This window comes from Cryptomeria japonica, chromosome 10 (genome assembly GCF_030272615.1).
Source record: "Cryptomeria japonica chromosome 10, Sugi_1.0, whole genome shotgun sequence".
In the NCBI taxonomy this organism is placed as follows: Eukaryota; Viridiplantae; Streptophyta; class Pinopsida; order Cupressales; family Cupressaceae; genus Cryptomeria; species Cryptomeria japonica.
The window spans coordinates 254151078-254171331 of NC_081414.1; the positions used below are offsets into that span (position 1 = coordinate 254151078).

General features: G+C 34.8%; 1 protein-coding gene across 7 annotated transcripts in view; it reads right to left on the bottom strand.

The window, feature by feature from the left end:
- The window catches only part of LOC131059834 (protein VAC14 homolog), a 48585-nt gene extending 30841 nt beyond the window's left edge, over positions 1-17744 (bottom strand). The window contains exons 1-5 of one of the 7 annotated variants that reach the window (XM_057992876.2): positions 17435-17741; positions 17008-17308; positions 11849-11929; positions 9010-9123; positions 8711-8776 (exon numbers count right to left, since the gene is read on the bottom strand). In XM_057992876.2, coding sequence (XP_057848859.1) covers positions 8711-8776; positions 9010-9123; positions 11849-11929; positions 17008-17097 — 351 coding nt within the window. In that variant the 5' untranslated portion in view covers positions 17098-17308; positions 17435-17741. Of the gene's footprint in view, positions 1-8710; positions 8777-9009; positions 9124-11848; positions 11930-17007 lie in introns of all 7 variants that reach the window. The other 6 variants (XM_057992873.2, XM_057992875.2, XM_057992874.2 and 3 more) reach the window with 6 other exon arrangements.
- Positions 17745-20254: the final 2510 nt, after the last annotated feature.

A 20254-nucleotide genomic window follows, 5' to 3' on the forward strand; every position in this document is an offset into this window, starting at 1 on the left:
TAAAAATAAAAGAAATTAAATAACTAAGTTAGTTAGAAATACTTAACTAAATTACACATATTTTTTATATTTTTTAATTATGCATATTTAATTTTATATCATATTTATGAAAAAATATTAAATAATACATTATATACACATTTAAAAATTCATATTAAAAATAATAATAATAATAATAATATAAACATATACGAATTTTGGGGGCGGAGCTTCTCACAGGACAGTTTGATTGGACAGTGGCGTCATGGCATGGGGGCATGGAGAAGGGAAGCCATGGCATGGGCGGGTCGTTTTGGCCCCTGCGTAGCCATTGCCGTCCTGAAATAACAAATGCTTGGAATAGAGGAATAATGTGAAATGTTGACACCATTAACGAAGCATTCATGGCGGACCTCCTCATGCCTGTCAATTAGGGGCAATGGCTACGCAGGGGCCAAAACACACTATATTATGGATGTTTTAGTTCATAATAAATATTAAAATAAATAAATACAAATTAACATTAAAAATTAAACATATGACTTATTATTAAAAAAATAAATATATAATTTAAAAATTAAACTATTATTTACCTAATGTATTTTAAAAAGTTATAAAATAATGATATTAAAATTTACATATATATTAAAATCACATTATTATATATTATAATACAGTTGTATTAAAATAAATTAAAATAAAAAACTTAAATATATAACATATTATTAAAATAATAATTTAATAAAAATAAAACAATAAAAAGAAATAATAAATAAAACATTAAAACATAAACAATAAAAATAAAATTTTAAAAAAAGTTAACCGAGTAAAACTTAAAACAATATAACTTAAAACATTTAAGGTTAATAATAAAAATAAAATTTTAATGCTCATCAACACGGATACCCCTGCAAATAGCCCAGTACGGTGATGTACGTTTGATTGGACCGTTTGAAGGGACGGGGGTCGTATGGCATGCGGGCATGGAAAGGGGAAGGCATGGCATGAGCGGGCCATTTTGTCCGCTGCATAGCCATTGCCTTTATTAATGGACCTTCCATTACCATTTTCTTTGGCTCCTACTATGTCTACTAACAGGGGGTGAGGTTGACAAAAAGATGACGGTTATCGGTCCTATGTCCACTACTGGCTCCTTTCCCATATGTAACATTTGTATTTTTTGATTGAACATCTGATTTTTTAACTCATAATCTCCTTTATACAGTCATCACTAGAAGACAAACAAATCTACAATCTGTGGGATACTCTCTTTCTGATTCTACTAAAAAAGGCTCCTATGGAAATGTCTCTCCTTACCCTAGAGATGTCCCTTTATCCCATCTTTTCATTAAAAAATGTTTAACCATCCATTTTTATTTCTTCTTTTTAATTGGCATATCATCCATTCCACGACGTATTCCTGGTTCTAACCCTTATGTAACCAGCACTCTCTATTTTGTTCAGCATGGCTTTTATGATTTGCAATAAAATGCTAGTCTACAATCCTCAAGATCTAATATATATGCTTTCAAATTTTCAACCTACTCACAAAATTTCAATTTAAAGTAGATTAGTGATAGTCTATATTACTAATATTTTATTTCGAGATTATGAATCCATTACTCCCTTCTCTAAGTTTCTGTATGCATTTAAGGAATTGAAAGGTTTGAGTCAAGTATTGTTCATCCATGGCAATCACTTCAAAGTTCAAACTCTTCATCATTCATCTAGGATATTTTCACAAATCTTTCTGAAATCTTGGTTCGTATTAAATATCTTCACATGCTAGTCACATATCATATTTGACATCCAAGGGAATGGGAGGTTCACTTTGCTACACCATAGCAATTGCCACATACTCTTTTTGCATCCTTATATCTTCTTAGCTTGAATCAGTAGGTCTATTTTATAGAAGTGTGTGTCCATACCTTATTTATGATAGTTGCACCTCAAGTGTATGACAAAAAGACTGTTGTGTTTGTGTCTTGCTTGCCTCTTCCTATTCACCCATTCTACTTATTGTTTTATAAGCTCTTGCGTTTTCAAGCCACTCCTTCCCATCATTTTTCTTGTTTCTACAAGCCTTCACACACTTTCCTCATTAATTTTAGCTTCTGCTTTATTTTTCTATCCCTCCTACCTCATTTGATAACACTTGCTTTCCACTTGTACGAATTATTCTGTTCCTTTGATATCTCTGATTTTGTCATTACCTCTGTTGTCTTGATATCCACACTTTTCCAAATTAATTTGTCATAGATTCTTCTATGTAACAATTTGCTCTTCATTCCAATCTTATTTCTTAAGTTTGCTCTCATATCATGCTCGTTTTAATCATAGCTTCTTACATACTTGCTCTAACCCCATTGAGGCACATTTTCCTACATGACAACATTAAAAACTTTTGCAACATTCTAGAACCTCCTCCAATTCTTACTTTCTTATATTCTCAACTATATTTCACTTCTAAGTTGTTTCATCAATGCATTGCCATTCTTGCTTTGCTCCTCCTTCATTGTCATTACATAGCAGATCTTGCATTAGCTCGGTATGTCTACACATCCTTTGCTTGCTGAGTTTTACATCTTCATTATTGATTCTTCATTCTATTTGCATACATTATACTTTACATCATTCTAATCATTGGATTAATAGCTTGCACTGTTTGTACTTTGTTTAAATTTGTTCCTGTGTTTCCAAACATCATAGCATTATTAATGGGTCTGGTGTAAACATACATCTTACTTGCTCCTATATTCCATTGCTTGTCTTATCAATTAGGCAATTTGTTTCCTAGTTCCTTAAGATTAACATTTACTTTTCAAATACCTAGTTTAGCATTTAGAGGAACGAGCCTACTCTAAGAACTTGCTCCTCTCACTTTCTTATGTTAGCCACCCTGTCTGACCCATCTTCTGGTAGGATTATGCCTAGTTTTTCCCATCACTCATAACCTATTTGACCAACCCAGTCTTTGATAGGCTCCCTTAGGCTTATCCTTCACCAATCAATATTGTCATTTTTGTAACAATCTTCAATCCTTTCGTTTCTGACCTGTCATTAGGATGGCAGTGTATAAGGATTACTCGTGCAATTTTCCTTGCATACAATGCTCAACTTGTATTCTACTCATGTTATGGACAAAAGCTAGAATCCTAGCTCTAAGAGCATATGAAGTAGGAGAAATTCAAGAACTGAACCAAAAATAACACCAATTACCAACAAAAAGCATTGGAGCTACACAAGATTGAAACACACAAAACGTGCAAAAGATGCCAACCACTCCAATACAGATAGAAACTGAAAATAAATCTAAAACCAGCTTTCTCCATATTTCCAAAACATTTGCTAATACATGGAAAGGTCAACAATAACATCTTTGCAATCTAAAAAGCACCACATTGAAAACCTCATTTACTGCAAAAACAGCTTCATTAATTCATTCATTATAGAAATGGTAATACTTTCATCATACACAAGCAAATCATTATTGAATTTGTTTTGCTCTAAATGAGGATTTTGAGGTGGTGTTTTATAGAGTGCAAAGATGTTATTATTGACTTTTGCATGTATTGGCAAAAATTTTGGAAGGCCAGAGAAAGCCAGTTTTATTTTCATTTTCAATCTGTGTTGGGTTGGCAGGAATCTGTATTAGGTTGGCAGGCGCCTTTTGCAAGTTTTGTTTATTCCAGTTTGATCAAAACCTCAACTATGTATTAGTCTTGTTGAGTTTTAACTTTTTTCAACAAATAGAGACAAATTTGAAAAAAGAGGGACCTAAGCCAAGCGACTTGCTGAAACCTTAAATAATTATTCAAGATCATTCTTACTATGTTCAGCAAAGAAGTGATCTTTTGATATTTTTAATGTGCAATATCAAACACATAGAAAACCAATACACAGATTTGTACATTTAATTTCAGCAAACCCCATATATATGTTAATATAGGCATCAGTACAACTTGAACCTTTAAAAGAACATCATCATTTAGAAAGTTACGATATTATGGTGGTACAGAATCATAAACAAAGGATATGACATTTTGTTGAAAACAAACTTTGTAATTCTTTGGAAAATAAATGGCACTGGCAATAATCACAAGGTAATGGGAACTACAAAACACACATGCACCTCTAAGTGAAATTAGTACTGGAAGGTAGGATACCAACACACCAACCAGAGACTTTACTCTAATCCTGCTTCTAGATTGGCAAAGTTTCTAGTGCATGTTGAGACTTTATAATTCTATAGACTCTTCTTGTCTCCCAATTATCATCAATGTGAGATTAACACACCCCCAATACCTTTTTCCTTTTTTTACATTAATCTCACCTTCGCTTTCCATGTCTAAATAAATTGCTATTGCTATCAGGTAGAAGTCACATCTCATTATTAGGCATCAGTAAATCTTACAGCTATTGTTAAATGTGAACACTTACATTTATTCTTTATTCTGCAACAAAATTCTAGAAACAAAGAAGCAAATTGTTTGATTGGTAATCTAAATGGCACAATCTATAGCTATGTCACTGGGTTCACCAAATTTCTGCTTCAAGTGCCAAATTCAGTGAAATTATAAATAACGTATGGAATTCATGAAAATTCGCCTTCAAAATCGTATGGAAAAAGGTGACTAACTTTTCATTAAAATATATTTTTGTAAAGCTGTTTTTTAGGGTTATTGATAGTTTTTATAAGATATAGCCCCAACCTCGACAAAACACGACCTCAATCTTGACAAGGTCATCGTTGAGGGCGAAGTTTCTTTCACTAGTGGCTAGGGCATGGCAAACTTATAGCCATGATAGAGGTCTGAAATCATTCCGCATGACAAAAGCCTCAAATCACGACCCTACAATCAACACACTCGTGATAGAGGAATTTTGCAATGGACCACACCGCCACAAGATTTCATTTCACTCCACTTCAACTTGCAACCTACATTGTGCTAGCAAAAATTCGACTTCATTTTTAGTTAGGGTTTTTTTCTAGATCTTTTTTCAAGTACAAAATTTTAAACGAAAACACTAGATTTTTATAATCAGTAAACAATGACATTATTTTATTTATATTAAAATTTTATTGAAAATTAATAATTAATATTTATTCATTTAAATTTACTATTTAGTATTATTTTAGTATACTAATTAGCCATCTATTTTTTAAATAGAAATAAATTTAATATTTTTCATTTTATTTTTGGTAATAGATTTTTTAATGGTAAAAATAAATTTTGATATTTATATTTTTTTTAAATTAAATTTATATAAGATGAATTTTGTTAATGTTGTAGCTTCAGTAGACGTCATTACCTGCAATGGTTGTGAATTTTTCAGTTCACCTATATTGTTCGACTATTGAGTTCTGGTTTCTTTCTCTCCTCAAGCTAGCTGGAGCGTATCGGTTTTCTTAATAACCGTCTGTTTTCTCTTCATATTCCTTGCACCTTCATGGAGTATGTCGTGCGTGATGGCTGCATCTCCTCTATTTATCGTATTTCATCCTAGGAGAGGTGCAGTCGGTTCTTTGTCTATATGGCTCCCTTCGTCGGTGGTTTATGGAACAGTCATATCGTAACTGACACCTTGTGTATTGCGGATGTTATTGTTGGCTTTTCATCTGCTTCCGTTTTCGGCCTTTCACCTTCTTCCAACTTAGAGTTGTTTCAAGCCTTATCTATAAAGGCGTGTTGCTGTTGTGCTTTGCAAGTGTGAAAAAGTTCAAGAAAGAGTTTATATTATTTTATGTGATCTTCGGTGCATCATTCAGAGTCAACATCTTCTTCTGCTTATATATTTTCTCTGTTGTCTTATGTGTAATCGAGGGGATAATTACTATATGTCCCAATAAGCTTCGTGCTAACTGTTTTGTAGAAGCCTTCAGTTTCAGTTGTTATCGGCTTCATCCTCTGATCGATAAGTGTTTTCCATTGTGTTTAAATTATTCAGCTTGAGAGCTTTGTATTCAGTTTGCAACATTAATAAAGATTGATTTTTGGTGTGGCTGGGTTTTTCACCCTCGGGTGGAAGGTTTTCCCAGGATAAATACTTGTATATTTTGTTCTTGTGAAATTTTATTGTTTCAGGTCTGGTTCTAACATTAACATGGTATCAGAGCAAGTCTGAGGTCGTATCCCTCACAGGAGGCCTCAGGATTCTGAAAGGGTTGCTTGTTTATTGTTTGGTGTTATTCAAACTATGTTTTTTCTCAAGACTATGCCATTCTCTAAGCTGCGATTTCATTTCTTCCTATTTCGGATTTCTTCAGCGGCCTTGCAAAAGCTCAACAAGATCTCTACAATGCGACTAATCTAAGGTTATCACATCGTGTGAAGTCCACTTTATTGTTTTTGGAAGGACAAGATCACAGCTTCTCTGTGTCTTTGCTCATCTGCATCCTATCAGCTTGTATTTTTCTATGATCATTTATCACATTGTTATCATTGCTATAATCTGCAATCTATGTTTTGTTCCAAGGAGAGAACACTCAGTATGTGGTGTATTTGAGCAGACCTTAATGCATACCAAAAGATTCCTGATATAAAGAACAGTGCTGGAGGAGTCTTATGAGAAGATAAGATTCAGCTACAGGACTGACTCAATGGGAACCAGCAATAAAGAGGTGGAGGCTACACGTTCTAGATGCATAGCATGTGTTTGTGAAACTGAATGCTATATCTGAGCATCGTCTGAGCTATCATTATGTTCCATACTGCTGGAAGTGTTGGTCACTCTACTAATGGGAGGTTTGGAATTAGGGTATGCTCCAACATACTTCTTGACTGCTACAACACTGAAGATATTAAAATTGAGACAAGAGGGCTCTCCCAGTGAGAGGGAACTTGACATTTCAGCTTTAGAGAGAGCCTGACTTTTCAGCTTCAGAAGGAGCCTAACATTTCATTAGAGGCAACCTTGGACGAGGAGGTCAGAAGGTTGATATCAAGTTCAGAGGGAGCCCATCATCATGAAGATTTGGTTAGTGCATTTTTCTCTGTGACAGAAAAATTTGAGGTGAAAGCCCTTGTAATGCATTTTTCTTTGTGACTGAGAAATTTGAGGTGAAAGCCCTTGTAATGCATTTTTCTCTGTGACGAAGAAATTTGAGGTGAAAGCCCTTGTAATGCATTTCTCTCTATGACTGACAAATTTGAGGTGAAAGCCCTTATTGCTCTTTCCACTCATGGGAGTAGCCATAGTGGATGTCATGTCGAGAGACTCCATGATAACATCATGTTGAGTGACTCCGTGATGAGAGCTTGTGTTTATTTCACACATGGGAGTAGCCATGGTGAACATCGTGTTGAGTGAATCCATGATGCTATCACGTTGAGAGAATCCATGATAAAGTTTTTCTTTTTACACATATGGGTGTAGCCATTGTGTTTGTCATGTTGAGAGACTCCATGACTTGAAAATCTGTAAATGACATCTCCTTTGCTAAGAGGGAGTGTTAATGTTGTAGCTTCAATAGACGTCATTACCTGCAATGGTTGTGAGTTTTTCAGTTCACCTATATTGTTCGACTGTTGAGTTCTACATTTCTTTCTCTCCCCAAGCTAGCTGGAGTGTATCGGTTTTCTTGATAACCGTCTGTTTTCTCTTCATATTCCTTGCACCTTCATGGAGTATGTCGTACATGATGGCTGTGTCTCCTCTACTTATCGTATTTCATCCTAGGAGAGGTGTGGCCGGTTCTTTGTCTATATGGCTCCCTTCGTCGGTGGTTTATGGAACAGCTGTATCGTAACTGACACCTTGTGTATTGCGGATGTTATTGTTGGCTTTTCGTCTGCTTCCGTTTTCAGCCTTTCACCTTCTTCTGACTTAGAGTTGTTTCAAGCCTTATCTATAAAGGCGTGTTGCTGTTGTGCTTCCCGAGTGTGTGAAAAAGTTCAAGAAAGAGTTTATATTATTTTATGTGATCTTCGGTGCATCATTCAGAGTCAGCATCTTCTTCTGCTTATATATTTTCTCTGTTGTCTTGTGTGTAATCGAGGGGATAATTACTATATGTCCCAGTAAGCTTCGTGCTGACTGTTTTGTAGAAGCCTTCAGTTTCAGGTGTTATCGGCTTCATACTCTGATTGATAAGTGTTTTCAATTGTGTTTAAATTATTCAGCTTGAGAGCTTTGTATTCAGTTTGCGACATTAATAAAGATTGATTTTTGGTGTGGCTGGGTTTTTCACCCTTAGGTGGAGGGTTTTCCCAGGATAAATACTTGTGTATCTTGTTCTTGTGAAATTTTATTGTTTCAGATTTCTGTGTCTTATGTTTCAGGTTCTAACATTAACAAATTTGATGCCGAAAATTTTCCCCTTTCTAAACTTCATCTGAATTTTATTGTTGCCCAACCCAACTCAAACTCGAATTTGGACCTTGTGACTTAGGTCTATAGTATACCTATCCGCAATACCTCACCCAAGCAAATTTAATCATAGTCAGTTAACTACTAATTTGTAAAGATTGCTTCACTAAATAACTTAAAACTCCTTGAAAAATGGTCATGTAAAACAAAAGTAGTTCATGGTCTACAATAGAGATATAGAGAAAGACCAGATGATCAATTCATTTAGCACATTACTCCTCGCCTAGCACAAATTAAGAAGGAATTCACATCTTAGTAGTTTCTTTGATTAATGCTTCTCATATTTTGTATGCATGTTGACTTCCTATCTTCTCATACAAAAACAAAGGCAAACATAGTAAACCTCATAAGCTATACTCACCTCAAGATGCTGAGCAGCTTCTGATGCCAAACCAACAGTTGCTGCAGCCAGCCCTATTAAGCCACCCTACAGACACCAAATGTGCTTTCATGTTAATATTAACAAATGTAAATTTTACATTAAGAAACAACAATGGCTATTTAATGTAGATAAAAAGTTGTGCAAAAACTGTCGAGTTAGCATAGGAGTAAACATTAGCATGATACAATCTTTGCATGTCTGCAACTGTGTTAATGCAATTACTATTGTTTGTGTCTAGGTGCATTTGCAATGCAGGTGCAAAAGGCTCTGTCACATACCTTTCTGTGATTCGCTTGAGGAGAGAGAGCAAATTCGTTTGTCAGCACATTGATTATCGCCGATATCTTTTCATGGTCTCCAACAGCAGTCAAATTTTTTATAACTCCTTCAAGCTATTTCACAAGAGAACCATTAGTACAAATATGAGAAAATTTGGCACAAAACCCAAACCAAAAACTTATCCCAATCCACATTTCCATTCCAGCCAATATGCTGAAACAAAGTTCCTATTTCAAAACTGCAGTGTACTGGCAAAGCATGTGACCATGTGATAGTAGTCCTAAAAACTAAGGATATATAATATGTTGTAATTGAATAATGCACATTTCTTAACCTCAAGATTTTTGTATTGAGTAATAAAAATGTGAAAACCAGTAAAAGTAGTATTGCATGTCATTGCTATAAAGCCTGAAAGTACATTTCAAACAACTAAGACAAATGCAGAAACAAAAGACCATGTCAATAAATCCTATTACAAAGGTTTTACACTTATTTCCTGGCAAAATTCTGCAAGATAACTATGTAAAACTAAAATTGGAGTTGAATAAAATAAGATTAAAAAGCCGAAAATAACATATAAACCTGTGTTGGTTAACTTCCCACATTTGGCTGGTCACCGAGAACCTTTATAAATGTAAAAAACAGTTGTTTTGCATCGAACAGAGCCCATAAATCAAAGAATTAAGTATTGTCAAAAGTCTCATTATACTTGGCACTAATGCAAGCTTGCAGAGTCAGTTTACTCATACAAATAGAACTAATCATGCAACTTAAGATAAATGCTAAGCAGCAAACCAGCTAAAGACAAGAAACTTTGTCAATATATTCATTGAAGCAAAACGAAATATAGATATGAGACCATCAAGATTAGCTTTTGTGTGATTACACAAACACCATCTCCAAGCTGAGGAAAGTAAACCTAAGTTGCTGAATCATGGGAGTTTCCGGGCAATTCTGGGTACGAAACATACCGGAATCGGATTCTGAAACGAATCTCCTGTGGGTACATCCAGGGTTCGTGTTTTTAGATTCTGAAATGTTTAGTGATCCTAGTTTGATCTTTTTGATGTTCTTAAGACCTACAGTGCTGATTAGTGAACTTAGAACTTATCTATCATGAGATTCTAGTTGGATCTTTTTGATATTGAAAGCTAAATTTAAATTAGTATGTTATGTTTCCAAATTTAAAATTTGTAATTGTTTTGTTTAGCATATGTATTGGTATATGACGTTCTAAACTAAATTCTACTTTTAAGCTACATATACATACATACATATTACACACACAGAGATGTGTGTGTGTATATATGTACATTAAGCATTTTTTTAGGTTATATTCGTCGAAGTTCTGATGCATTTTGCAGGGGTTTGAAGGTCAGTTGTCCATTTTGAAGGGTTTTCTGCTCTTGTTATTCGTCGACGTAAGTTGCCTGTCCGTGCTGCCAAACCGCCATTGAAACACTTTCATGCTCTCTGCGTGTGAGCCCTTGCCCCACCACCTCTATTTCCCTGCAATGCCCTCGCTGCCGCTATTTCCCCGCAATGCCCTCGCCGCCGCTGTTTCCCTGCAGTGCTCCGTCGCTTAGTTAGCTTACGATTTGATTTTTTTTTTGCTCAATAGCTTAAGATTTGATATTGAATGTATGTTAGGAGAGTTTTAAATTAGAGATTTCATATTAATATTAAAAAGATTTAATAATATGATATCTTTAAATAAAAATAGATTTCATCTTAATCAGATATAATATTAATCGTTAATCTATTAAATAGATTTAATCTTTAAAGATTTCATATTAATATTAATAGATTTAATCTTTAATCTATTAATATTTACAATTTTATCATTAATATTTATATTAAAGAAATATATTATATATATTTAAAAATAACTATAATTTATTTTTATTTATATTAAAGAAAAATATTACATTATTAAAAAATAATAATAATTTATATAAGCCAAATTTCATCCGAATTTTTTTTCAAATTTTTTGCACTTGCCGAATTTCATCCGAATTTTATATTTGCCGAACTCGAACTCGAATTTGAATGCGGCGACTTAGCATATACATGTATATGCATATGTACATATACATGTATATGTGTATATATAAATATGTACTATTTTTGTATGAACGTACTGAAAATGTACCCAACCGTACCGGCATTTCGTACCCACGTACCTGTCCCCGTTCTCGTAATGGATTAGGCAACTTAGAAGTAAATTGATAACTTCAAGACATATAGAAGAAGCTAAAACAAATATAAGAGTTGATAACTGAGTTTTGCAGTAGGTCTCTCACAGAGCCATTTTCACTCACAGAGTCACAGAAACCACAGGACTATGTAATATGCAAAACCTTTTACAAATATAATGTATTAGCTATCTATGAAACAGGTGAAAAAAAACAAATAAACAGGGTTTGGCAATAAGGAATTGAGTTCCAAGATAAATGGAAGGTGCAGAGGCAACATTTCTATGAAACAAACTATGATACTTCAAAGAAATCATGCAAAACAGAACAAAGTAGCTACTTTCTTTCTAGAAAACAGTTTTAAAGTCCTCGAGCAGTTGCACCATTAAAAGCTCATTTTCTAAGAAATTTTTGCAACCTACAAACATTTACCCATCACAAAAAAGCTTCAGCCTTCTACACCAAGAAAAAAGGAATGTGAACATAATTACGGTTTGTCTGCATATAGTTGGCTGAGGATTTCTTATTTCCATTATCACTCTTCACAAATGTTGGAAATTTGCAACCAAGGCAATAAAGAAAAACAATTTTCACACAATAGATTAGAGCACATAATCATAAATTTTGCGAATATCTAAGAAACCATTTTAGGTGCTGAAATGAGTAGAATTTGGTCGATCTTGCAGCTGACTGTTCCGTCTCTCAGTCTCCCTCCTTCCGTTTCCTTCTCCCAACCAAAGAAAAGGAAGAAAAAAAGGATATTAGAATAATGCTGACAAATAACCAAATTAGGCTAACAGAACTCAATCAGTTATAAAACACACATACTAGGCATAAAATAAGAAGGAAAAGGTAAACAAAGCAAGAGAGGGTAAACAGTAATTGGGTATCATTAAATCCCACACCTTGAGAAATGGGACAAGTCTTGGACCAGAAAAACCAAACGTTGTCTATCAATACATATAGTACCAAGAAAAACCTGTGAACGCTCATAAGGGAATATCTAGGGAAAGCCAGATTGAAAAATCCTGAAAGAAATAACATATTTGCCACTTGGCAACTCTCCATCTCTCACTAACTATGTTACCAGATTCTTCTAATATGGGACTCATCACTGTACCAAACAGGATGAATATGAGTATAGGCATGGATCCATCACATACCCACAGGGTACCCTGAACAGGAAGACCGTACCCTGGGCACACCCAGACCAGACCCAGGTGAACTCATGCCAGACTTTAAAACAAACCGCCCAGAATGGCATGGAGGGCACAGCTTATGAAACACATTTTTGTGCACCAGCAGCCTGTTGACGGTGAGACAGAGAGCCTATGTCCAGGCATTGCAGCAGAGGCAGCATTTCAATTGCAGTTGCAGCAGTGGCAACATTTCAAGTGCAGTTACAGCAGCATCAATATCTATTCTCTAACTTTTGGTCATGAGTGCGACTGCAACTTCCGAATAGTGATTCCTGGTAAATAGGTTCTCTTCAGATAATTAAATCACAGCATTTGACAGCACCATTTTCAGTTGTTGGCAGAGAATATTCATTTTTCCAGTTTTTCATCAGATGCAGATGGCACCGTTGCTTCATAAGGAACAAGTAAAACAAATAAAGCTTTTTAAAAGCCTACAGCTTCACATCATAATATTCCATATTAGTCAGGAGGATAAAGTTTTATTGTATATTTTTTTATCTGGATGACAGATTTTAATTATCTTTATAATTATGAATTTGTCTTCAATTCTGTAAATTTCCTTTTTCAAATTATGGGTATTTTTTTTTTTTTCTAATATTATAACATTATGGCTGTACCAAGCCGCAACAAATCCAGGGGAAAAACTGCTGTACAATTGAACCCAGACCCAAACCAGTAACTTAGCTCTCTAACAATAACCTATATAAAACTAAAAAGTACCCAAATATTTGTCTTTGTTATACACAGATTTCTTTGGAAAGTTGTTTTCTCTCAGAAGAAAGTTGAAAATGTCACATGATATTATCTTTTAACTAGGCATTGTCTTTTGTTGGAAAAGAATAACTTACAAACAGGATATAAAAGTCATGTTTGTTATTGTTTTGAAATGTATGCCATAAAGTGTATCCTCACAGCCTACAGGGATGATTTTGTGTGGAAATCTGAATTATTTTCTTCCATCCTCCCAATTTGCAGATCAAAAGGACATAAAGTCTGCCTAGTTGCCCTTTTGGCATTCTTAAACAAACTACAAAAAGCAATGTAGCAAAAGAGAAGTGAAATAAGGTGTTTTCCACAGGGATGTATCCCTTGACCTCAAGCCCCTTTCCCCATCCCCGATGACATTTCAGGTACGGCAGGATGGCAGGAGACATTCCCTGGCCATCCCCAAAAATATTCAAATCCTTGAAACATTTCTGAAACTTGTTGCAGAAATTAAAAAACACCATGGGGACATTTGAATGTCTCGGGGACAGCCAGACATCCCTGATGGCAAGGTAAATTTTTATTATTTTATAAAAAGAAAATTATTCATAACATTAAAAATAGTGTTAAAATAAATCATGACAGCAGCAATAAATATATCATGAGAACAGTATAACAGCAATAAAACTAATCATGTCAACAATGACGGCAACAACAGTAGAATAACAGCAATACATATATCATGACACAGATTCATAGCTGGTGATATAAGTTATATATCAGTTAACACTAACAGCAATAATTTGGATTTCTGATTTCATTGTTCAAAAAAGCCTCAAATTTCAAATTTTCAATATGATATTCAAGACATTTATTATTGTCAATTACAAAAGAGATTAAAGGTGCACTGGCTATTTTTCTCTTTGGGATGTGGTTGGCATGTAGGCTTCTGCAGACATCATCCAGCATTATTTTAACAGTGTCATTTCTATATTCTGTGCATTAACTACTAGACATCATCCAGCATCATGTTAACAGTGTCATGTTATATTGATGCTCTCTTTCTCTCTCTCTCTCTTTGCCGTCCATAAAATGCGTCCTGTCCCAATAATGCCATGGAATATAGGAAATAAGCATTCCAAAATTCAATACCCTGATGACTGCATTGACTCATCAGTTATGTTTAAACTTGCCAACACTCGGGACATTAGAAACTGCTCGGTGTATTGGATAATATACCTTGCAAAACCAGTGTTACCCAAGGCCATATCCCCAAGAGGTCAAAAGACATCCAGCCCATCTAGTTGCCTTTTTGAATTTTTCATATTTCTGACAGGAACTACAGAAAGCAATGTAACAAGAGAGAAACTAAACAAACATTCCAAAGGTCCCGATGAATACATTGACTCATAGGTTAAGCTTGTTCATAACTTGTCACCACTCAGTCCATTTGAAACTGCTTGGTAAATTGGATAATATAATCTGTAAAACCAGTCTTACCCAAGGAGGCATCCCCAAGGCCTAGACACCTAATCCTCCTCCTTTCTTTTAAATGAAACTAGGATATGCCCTTAATTTTGCCAAAAATGGGTGTGCCCTTGCATCCTAGAGACAAAATAGCATGCCCCACATAGCTGCACATTTAAACAGCAGAAAAACACATACAGGCTTCAATGTTAGCTTGTGACTGTGATCAAATCTTTTCAAGGGAGTAGAGAGGATAATGAGGAATCTAGGTTAAGCCTTCCAGAACTAGCGAAGCTAAACTGGTAGTGCTCACCTGCTCAAATTTACATTATGTGAATCAAGTCCATTCACATGGAAATGGGGAATACTCATTCCTCAAAAAAATTCAAGTTGAGGTAAAATGCTTCACAAACAAAATAATAAACATCAACTCCTTGGCTTCCATTTTCCTATACAATAGTGAGAACACACAGAGAAGGGCATCACTGGTTCAAAACAAGGAATAAATCACACGGCCATATAGGAATTGTTCAATAGAAAGGAAACTCGTGATCTCATCTTATTGGTGGCAGACAAAGGCTTATTCAAATGCCAGCTAAAAGACTTGTTCTAGATGGAGATTAAGTCAACATTAACTACTGAAATGTGTGATTCCAAGGAAATATATTGAACTGTTTAAACTTATTTTTTTGTTTAAACTTACACCAGAATAATATTGATTCAAGACATCTACATGGTTGCTCCCCTTAAGATCTAGTCGTAAAAAAGGTTTCAAGAGTTATATACTTTGTAAAGGCTTATGTTTATGTTTGTAGTTGATATGTATAAATGTTTGACTTTCTAAAAATTTAGTTTTTAAGCTTGTTAAGTCATTTTTGGGTATTTTTATCATTTAATACATTTGTATTTAAAATCCAAATATTAATTTTTACATATTATTTTAAAAGCCATCTCACTACCGTCCCCAAATTCCAGAAATATTTTGTCGTATCCAAAACTCAGAGAGAAACACTGTCTCAAGACAAGCTCAGAAGATCATGTGGCAGCAGATGCCAATCAAGCTTTTAAGACTTTTTCCTATAATTGGTTACACAACCCTTAGTATCAGTAACAGTAAGTATGAGCATAATATATAGAATCAACACAATGCTACCAACAGGTCATGAAATACATATAGAACTTATACTTCCAGGTTTGTGCTGAATCCTACCATTCAAGTCTACTAAGTTCCATCAAACTAAATTTATCCAAGGGCCTTATTAAATAAAGTAATAAACTGCTTTCTATGTAGGCAACTATACAGTTCTTTCTTTCCTTTTGGTTAAGCAAAGATTTGTTACAAATATTTTGATAAATGTTTACTAAAAATAATTTTTTCGAGGTATATGGAGAACTTATAATTGCCCAAACTCTGCATTTTTTGTAGTTGTCTCCAACTGCCTCCTATCTTAATTTTGATATTTATGATAACATTAGTGGCAAAGCTGCAAGTGGATTCTTCCATGCCAAAAATTCTGAAGGTCCGTTACTTGGGCATATGAACTCAATTTTTTGCATATAAATATTCAACACCAAGTTTTCAAGTGTTCCATTCATATTAACGAGGTAGTTTAAGCCTTGGATGCACCATTCATGATTTTTAAAGTTTAACATAGCTCTTCACCGCAAATACCAGTGCAGCCACACCACAAGTAATTGTAAACCTTGTAAACTGATCTGTAAGCCTACAAATTTCAAAGATACTATAAAGAACATTAACATTAATCACAACTTCCACATGGCAATTGTGCTTCTAAAAAGCGTTTTTAGACTTCTTTACATATGTCATAATTTATTATATATACAAATAAAGGGATGCACAGAGTAGCCTTTGGCTACAGAATTTAAACTAGAACATCATCTAAAATAAACATATTTCAACAACAAAATTATGTTAATTTATATACTTCAAAAAAAAATGCAGGTAATGTTTTTGGTCACAGCCCAGCCATACGCCAATTTGACAGAACGTCGATACGAGATTTATTTTTCCATCTGCATTCTATACTGTTCAAATTTTGTACTCGCAGATTGTGAAATCATGATCAAGATCCCAATCTTTCCAATTCGAGTTCAGGAATGTGCAAAGTGATACTGAATCTGTTAAAGTGTGGTCCTTAATCCATTCCCTTTCGCAATCTCCGAGTCCAAATAGGACCAAACAATAAAAGCTCCTAAGAAACGCCAAAAAACATTTGTACGTACAGAAAACCCACAGATCACACCCATGCACAAAGAAATAAAGTTTAATTTTAAGGGTTTGAGGTCTCAAATTTCGTGATCAACCTTCCCAAGGTCATCAATATTAATTACAGTGCCAAAAAAACATCAAAACCAAGGAATATGCACATAGATAACAAAATCAAGTTAGGGTTTTTTTTTAAATACGTACCTCCAAAGCCGCATTTTTCCGCTTTTCGTAGAGCTTGTCCGCGAGATTCCGCAGCACGGACGCAGGCAGCAGCGACGTAACATCCGTCATGTTGCTGTTGCCGATGCTATTGGCTTGGCCGGTGGAATTCCGCAGATATTTTGCAAAATAGGGGCTGCATAAATGTGCGAGGAAAGCCAAGCACCCGCGCCCCCAATTGTCTGACTCCAGGCCCCCTTCACCGCAGGGTTTCTTCGCCAAATCAGCCCTGATATTCCTTCAAAAGCTTTCTCCCCGCCACAATGATAGCGTCAACAACACGCTACGCTATAAAGATCAACGTCGATGAATCAAAATCCAGTCTAAAACATTCATTTTAACCGATTCATTAAACTGTAAACTCAAAAATTTGAAAAGATTCAAAATTGCAAAGGTTACTAGCTCGAACCCCCGCCAAAACAACACCCTGCCTTCTGATTCAATCGCAAAAGACTACTCGATCCAACCTTAATACCACAAGCGAATAGTTTTTTGGGTTTGGTTTTCTTTCCTGATTGGAGATTAATTTATCGTTTGAAGTTGCAGGCAATTTGTGTTTTGCTTTGCCTTAGCTGGTACTTTGTAAAGCTGTATTTGTTATCAATGTTGTACAGAAAGAGGAGGAGACAAGACCGCTACAGAAGTTTCTTTCCAATCCCCTACTATATATCGCAAAAGGCTTTCGGTATGGCTTTTCCAATGTTTTCCTTTTACTTTTTAATGATGTAAGAGTCTTCCTTTACACAACCTTGCCTTACATGACTGCAGCTGACTCGGACTGCTTATGGAATTACTTAGCTTTAAGAGTTTAATGGTTACGGTTTATAGGGCATGGCTACCTAAATATGTTTGTAATGTTTTTGGGGCATGACTAAATATATTAAATTTTAACTTTGAGTTGTTGATGTAGTCTATTAATTTTAAGATGGGTTGTTTTTAAGGATTAGGATTTTTGATTGTTTTGATTCATAGTATTATAGATCATAGTGTGTATACACATAAAATTGGTTATGAGCAATTAAATAAATATTTTATTTATTTAATAATTATTTTTCTATTAATTAATTTAATTATAATATTTTATTAATTAATTCATTTATCCTTCCTTCTAATCAATTAATTAAATATCTTATATTCAATTATATTTTTATCCACTATCATATAGTCTCATCAATTAAATAATTTCTTAATTATTTAATCTTCATTTTCCAACTCACCCTCATCTCCACATCACTTCTTCTTTGACAACTCATCAATCATGTGGCTAAGATATTAATATTTAATATTAATATGCATCATTATCTTCAACTTCCAAATTTATTCTTCAAATAATGTGTACATAGACACATTCCTCGACCTCCCTATATTCTCTCCAACTTTCCTACATCTTTGGAGGAAGTTGAGTCCACTTGTCCTCTTATCCCTAAATCTTCTCCAACTATCATATATTCTCTCAAGTCTTTTTCTCAGTCAAGGTGAGATGAATGACACTTGGCTTCTCCTTCCACCTTTTCCTCCATCCTGTAGGTGTAGGAGGAACATCTTTCACCTTTCTTTCTCACATCTTAACCTCTTACTCATAGCCATCCAATTTGCAAAATTTAATCAGGATCGTTGATCTCTGCCACCTAAGCTTATGCACTCAAAAATCTATAAATAGAGTTCTCCTAAGCCATTTTTGAAACTAATAGCTAATCTTAAGTCAATCAAGAGTCTTTATCTTTGCATCTGTAAGTTCATTTGCTTAGCATTTTTAGAGTTGTTTTTGAGCAATTTAACATAAATCGTTATCATAGTTTAGCTTTGCATATCATATCAATTACCAGTCCATTCCACACTTGCCATCTTGGAAGCTACTAGTGGTTGTCTGAGAGCAAAATCATATGCAACCAAGAACAGTGGGGTCAGGATACAATGAGACATAAATCATGAAGGTATAATCTTTTATTTGCTTTTTCATTTCATGTTGTTTCATTGGTTGAAACTTGAGTTATATTTTCATGATAGACTAATGAGTTTGTAGGTTTAATCTCTGAGGTGAAACTTAAGTCGATACATTTTTGGCACCCACCGTGGGGTTGAAGCCTCGCACTTCATTTTCTAATATCTTGTCTAATTCTTGCTAATGAAATAGATTAACACTTTTGTAAACTTGTTTCACACCTGTGTGAAATAAGGTAGCGCTTTTATAGCTTAGGATAGCACTTTTGACCCTTAGTTTAGCGTTTTTGCTCCATAGGTTAGCATTTTAATGATACAGGTTAGCGTTTTTGTCTTACATGTTAGCATTTTTTCTTCCTACGTTAGTGCTTTTGCTTAAGAAATCACGCTTTTACTTAGCAGTTTAGTGCTTTCATTGCGCACGTTAGTGTTTTTGTTTTGCATGTTAGCGTGTTTGCTCAGTAGGATAGCGCTTTTGCTATTTTAGCATTTTCATTTCACTCTACAACAAAAAATTTGAAATTTTATAATCTATCTGCTAACAAATCCTTGCAAGTTTGATCGTCCAAGACTGGTTTTTCCAAATTATTGACTTGTGTGCTTGCAGGTTTCATTTTGAGCAATTTTTTAATGCATTTTCTCACATAATTTAACTATGAGTATTTTGGGAAGTAAAAAATCATACATGTTTCACCTAGTTTAACTAAGGGGTAAATCAACAGCATGCAACTTGCATCATGTGTTTTCAGTAAGGTAGTTGCACATAGGTAATCTAAAGGGTAAAAGAACCATATGTTTACTATGCTAGTTGAAAGTAGTAGGTGAGTATGCTCTCACCCTAATATGGTGATCAGAAAGTTAGACCTACTTTCATTTCATGTTTTACCTTTAGAGGGCCTACCTTCTCGAGCTACCTTGAGGGGGCCAGTGAGAGGGGAATGACCCAAGTGGAAATAGGTACCGAGTCCTTCCGATCCACTCTAAATAAATCGTGTCTATGATGAAAGTTATGGACAACATGTTCTAATTAGTTCATACCAACACTATGTTTGCCTATAAACCCTATGGAGCGCAACCTCTATAGGCTGGGAACCTTTTGTATTTACAGAGTGTAAAGTGTCGCATGTATGGCCACATGACCGGAAGCCCTTACTAAAAACCATTTATATTAGTTGCCAAAATCCTTATAATTGTTGGCACAGGAGGTCGGACCTCTGAAGCAGCTCACACACATACAGTTCTTAGTGGAGATATGAAGTTTGCCATGGGGAGTTTTCATGGAAACTGG